The sequence below is a fragment of the Arachis duranensis genome, chromosome 7 (assembly GCF_000817695.3).
Source record: "Arachis duranensis cultivar V14167 chromosome 7, aradu.V14167.gnm2.J7QH, whole genome shotgun sequence".
Taxonomy (NCBI): domain Eukaryota; kingdom Viridiplantae; phylum Streptophyta; class Magnoliopsida; order Fabales; family Fabaceae; genus Arachis; species Arachis duranensis.
The window spans coordinates 76778691-76784066 of NC_029778.3; the positions used below are offsets into that span (position 1 = coordinate 76778691).

At 27.7% G+C, this 5376-nt stretch overlaps 1 protein-coding gene across 1 annotated transcript; it reads right to left on the reverse strand.

Annotated features, from left to right (window-relative positions):
* Positions 1-1997: 1997 nt before the first annotated feature.
* Positions 1998-4807, reverse strand: LOC110273806 (uncharacterized). The gene is made up of 2 exons (XM_021126908.2): positions 4369-4807; positions 1998-2169 (listed from the first exon to the last, which is right to left on the reverse strand). Exons 1-2 carry the CDS (start codon positions 4681-4683, stop codon positions 2095-2097), a joined length of 390 nt encoding a protein of 129 aa, XP_020982567.1. The 5' UTR covers positions 4684-4807; the 3' UTR covers positions 1998-2094.
* Positions 4808-5376: the final 569 nt, after the last annotated feature.

Genomic DNA, 5376 nt, shown 5'->3' on the forward strand with positions numbered 1-5376 from the left:
TTAGATAAAGGTGCAATAGAATGGATAGTAGGGAGGGGCCTTCTTCATCATCAATTCAAACAAGCTAATGCATGTGCTCATAGAGTTTCGATGCCATCTCTCATAGTTTAAACGCTAATGTTATTGCCACCTTTTTAAGATTAGTTTCCATGTTACTTTCTTTTCGAATTTCTTTTGTGCCGTTTTTTAAAGCATACTTATAAGGACTATTAAAAAAATGTAAATAATAACGACCTAATTGAAAATTGGACTATCTTATTATATATCAAAGTTTTCGTTTTTTTTCTTTATAAGAAAGCTCTAAAACTGCGTTTATTTCTAAGAACAACATAGGACAAGACATTGAGAACAGGACAGGATAAGATATTGATGGACAGAGATACAATTTTGTGTTCTTGTATTCTGTTTGGTGATAAACTAAAACAAATTATGAAAATTTAATTTATTCTCATTTTTTTTATTCAAAAAATTTGAGATAAAAAATATAACAATAAAAAATATAATTATGAAAAATTAACAAGAATAATGAAAGAAAAAATAAAAAATAAGTTATGTCCTTTGTTAGTGTTTTCGTGTCTTTCCTGTCAAGATGGACACGAAATACACTAATTCAGTATCTTTGAATACATTGTCTCTGTCCATATCTCCTCTGCCAAATACGATTTTGTGTTTCAGTGTCCCTATTTTAATAACAAATGCAGCATAATTGTTTGTTCTTTGTGATTATAAAAAGCATAATAGCAGACAATTAATTTCTTTTAAACAAAACTTTTAGAAACAAACATTTTCTAATTATTTTACATAAATTTAAATATAGAGTAATGATTAAATGTCCTAATATAAGTGCTATCTTATTATCATTATTTTTTGTTGTTAGTAGCTTCATGTTATCAATAGTAACATGTCATATGGAGTAGTTTGTAAAGATAGTGGTAATGTAGCTAATTTTTGTTATTGTAAACGTTGGTCTTAATGTTGTTCCTGTATGAATGGCATGTGCCTCTTTTTTGTGGCAAGTCCTTCAAATGGGAAAAGTATTTAATGGTGCTCATGCATGTTCCTTTTTTTTACTACTCATGTCCCTTGATGCAAAATAAAATTGAGAGTGATGGATATAATTCACAAATTTTTGCTTTGAGCAAAAACTTCTTTTTATAGACTTCAGTGCATATATAACATATAATTAAAAAAGAATGATAGGTATGTTTTCGAAATTTATAATTTTTTCCTTTAATAAAAAATTATTTTTTATAGATTTTGGCAAAAAAAAATAATAATAATAATTTAGAGTGAGTAATATGTATCTGTAAAATTTATAACTTTTGGTTTTGACCAAAAAATACTTTTCTTGTTTTTTAAAGAGAATGATAAACATCTTTTAGAATTTATTATTTTGTGCTTTGGCTAATAGTTGCAAATTATAATTTAGAGTGTGATGAGTATTTTTAATAATTTTATAATTTTCATTTTGACCCAAAATAATTTCTTGTATACGTTAGAAAAGAATACAATTTAAAGAAAATGATGTATCTTTTAGAATTTTAGAATTTTTCATCTTTACCAAGAATTGTTAGACGTGCGACTTGTTTGGATGCCGTTTAAAAAAAGATTTTTTTTGAGTTATTTTTTAAAATTTTTTTTAAAATAAAGTAAAAGTAATTTTATGTTTGGATATTTCATGTAATTTTTTTTATTTATTTATTATGTAAAAAACGTCTTTTTTTAAAAAAAAAAGATCTTTTAAAAAATAATGTAAATGATAGCTTTTCAAAAAAAAATTTCTAGTACTTTTATTTTTACTATTAGAAATTTTCTAAATACACTAAAAATCTTTTTCTATTGATTTAATGACACCCAAATAAACATTTGTAGTGCTATTTTGAAAAGTGATTCACATATTTTTTTTTTCTTTCTGGAGCTTAATAGTTTGATATATATTATCACTCCATCAATGATAAATTATTATATATTGATGGAATAGTTGGAAAGTGATGAAATAAAATTGAGAATGAAAACGATACACCACAGAAGATTATTCAACTAAACTATATCTGCTGTAGCATTCACCAAGCATCTAAACTCCACAGAAGATAATTAGGTTGCAACCAAGGTAGAGACAGTATCCATTGGTTGATCGGCGATCGTCCAAGTCACTAGTCCAATCTGAGTCTGCAAAAACTAAAATCCTGAAATCAGTATGTTTTTTGTAAAATGTAAACTATGATCAATGCATCCAGCAAGATATCTAAGAATACATTTTAATGCATTTTAATGTGATTGAAGAGGATTTTGAAGAAATTGACTCATCCTATTAACCGAACGGGAAATGTTAGGGGGATAATGATTTTGTTGAACAATATGAACAACCACCAATCAAATAAAAACACACTACACTCTCAAGTTAACCCTCTAAATTTTAATATTAAAATAACTATCCGTACACTAATAAAATGAACATCCGATATATTTATTGTTTACATTGTTTAATATTTTTATTGTTTACCTATACTTTTCGTTAACGGAAAATGCAATCTCAAAATGAGTTAAGACTGCATATTGTAGTCCCCCAATTAGGGACCTATATAAAGTAGGATTTTCAAGAACTTCTGATCCTTGAGAAGTTAGTTGGATGCTGCTGATCATAGGGGTGGGTACTGGCTTGTAATTGGTAGCTCCTTGTAATTTGAAAGTCTATTAAGGAAATAGCTGATGCTACCTAAATTTTTTAGAGAAAAAAATAGAATTAAATTGAGTAATTAAGGTAGGAATTGCAGAAGCATTATCTCCAGTAATCAAAATATCATCAACAAGCTAAGATATAAATCGTTAAATTAGAATCAAATTTTGTAAATAAAGAAGGGTTAGATTTTGTACTTACAAAACCAAACTTACAAAGAGTAGAGGAGAGTTTATTGGCAATGGTATGAAATATGGTATGAATTAAGGTAGAAATAATGCTTGAAGGGTGAGTGATTTCATTAGGATCAGTAACATTAGTATTACGAGGAGTAGGTGAAGTGGTGATTGGTGTAGGAATCGATGCTGGTATTGGCAATGGTATGAAAGATGGTATTGTTAAATTACTTGTAGAGTTTGAAGAAGAGGTGGGAATTGATGGAAGAAAAGAAATGGATGAAGAGGTAGAATTAAAATCAGACTTAGAAGAAACAGAATCTGCAAACATAGAAGAATAAGAAAACACACACTCATCAAATACAACATTTCTAGCAACATATCTCATTCCAGTTTTGCTAGACACTTAAAACCTTTAGATTGAGGTGCATAACCAAGAAACAAATATTTTTCAAATCTAAAATCCAATTTATGAGAATTGTATAGCCTTGTATGTGGAAAACAAGCACAACCAAAGATCCTTAATATTGAATAATCTGGTTGATGGCCCAAAAGAACTTTATAAGGAAATTTTGTTTTTAGAGTTGGGGTTGGTAATTTATTGATTAAAAAAATGACAGTGAAGAATGCATCCTCCCAAAAGATCTCAGGCATGCCAACACTAGCTAATAGAACCAAACTCACTTTTTATGACATGTCTGTGTTTTCTTTCTACCACACATTGTTGCTGGTGTGTGTAAGGATAGGCAAGTCTATGTATGATCCCATTTTCTTGAAGAAAATTCTTAACAGCATTAGATACAAATTCTTTTGCATTATCTATCTAAATTGCTTTTAACCTACATCCAGTTTGATTCTCTATTAAATTTTTATACTGAATCAGAATTTGTGGAACTTATGACTTAGATTACAACAAATATAAGCAAGTGTATTATGAATAAGAATCAACCAAACTAATATAATATGGGACATACCCTATATGTCAATAAAGACTAATTCAAGAGGATGAGAATAAAGAGTAGTAAATGCAAGAAAGAGAAAAGAATGCATTTTGGCTAAACAGTAAGTTTCACACACAATGGAATCATTGTTTTTTTAGAAATATGATCAGAAAAGATATTACATTGTTGCATTACATTCTTAACAATTGGATTGGATGCATGGCCTAATCTTAGATGTCAAATTCTATTATTAACAGTGAAACCAGAAAAATATGCATGTGGTAAATGATGAAAAGAATTAAGTCCAATAGATGTAAGAGTGTCAAAAATGTTTGACCCATGTCTAAGCAATCCTTGAAGAAGAGTTTGTTGGGTGTTCTGTGACTTCACAAAACAGTGAAATGGGTGAAATTCGAAATAAACATTATTATCAAGACAGAACTTTGACACAGTAAGAAGATTCTTGGCAATTTGAGGAATACTCTTCAGGTAAACCTTCGCAGATAACTTTAATATGATCTTCATAACTGATAGTATGACCTATGGAAGAGAGGGAATCAACCAATTTTTTCACCTTAGCAAGATAATCTGTAGCTGAGAAATTCATCTTCTTGACATTCTTTAACTGTGCCTTGCATTTTCTCATCTTGGTTTTGTTGGAAAAGATGAAATATTGTTGTAATCGATTCCAAATCTGATGGACAAGGGTACAGTACACCATTCGATTTTTGAAAGCATCATCCATAGAAGACGATAACCAAGAACTGAGATTATAATCCTGAAGAAGCCATTCTTGATGTTTGTTTGAAGCCTTGCCAGCAGTTTTATCAGCATCAGAATTATTATTGAGTGATTTGTGAATTTTCTTCATTAAGCTAAAGAGAGACATTACATTATATAGAGAGTATAAGATATAACAAAACCAAGATTAGCAAGAACTGATGACTTGAAAAAAGTCAAAAACAATTCTAATATATTTATATATAGCAGAGTTAGTGTCATGATTCTGTTATATCAGTCAAATTTGCTACTATATTCTCCATATATATGTTGGTATTTTGGCCTGAACAAAAAAAAGGTAATTTGGCCTCTAATAAAATACTCTGGTCCTATATTCATGTGATTCACTCAATTATGTATATTTTTCAATATATACAATTTATCCTAATTAGTATATAAAAAAAAAACAAAAAAACTTATCCTAACTATATTTAAGTTTTTCAGACTCTTATTTTATCTTTATTTTTTAAAATATATCAATAAACTAAAAAAAAAGCACGTATTTAATTTAATAGATTTTATAAGATTCAACATATTATCTTTTAGTATGTTGTTTGTTCAATAATATGAAAAAGATAAATGTTTTTTTTATTTTTATGAAAAATCATAATTTATTTTTATTTATAATAAGTATTTATTATTTATAATTTTTTCAGTCCCTACAAAAATATATCTTGGAACATTTTATTTTTTAATGTTTTCGTAACAAAAATTTAATTATAAACTTTTATAATATAGAGCTCTATTTATAAATTTGATAAAACTCAAAGTTAATCAAACCAATTTTTTAATTTATAGTTAA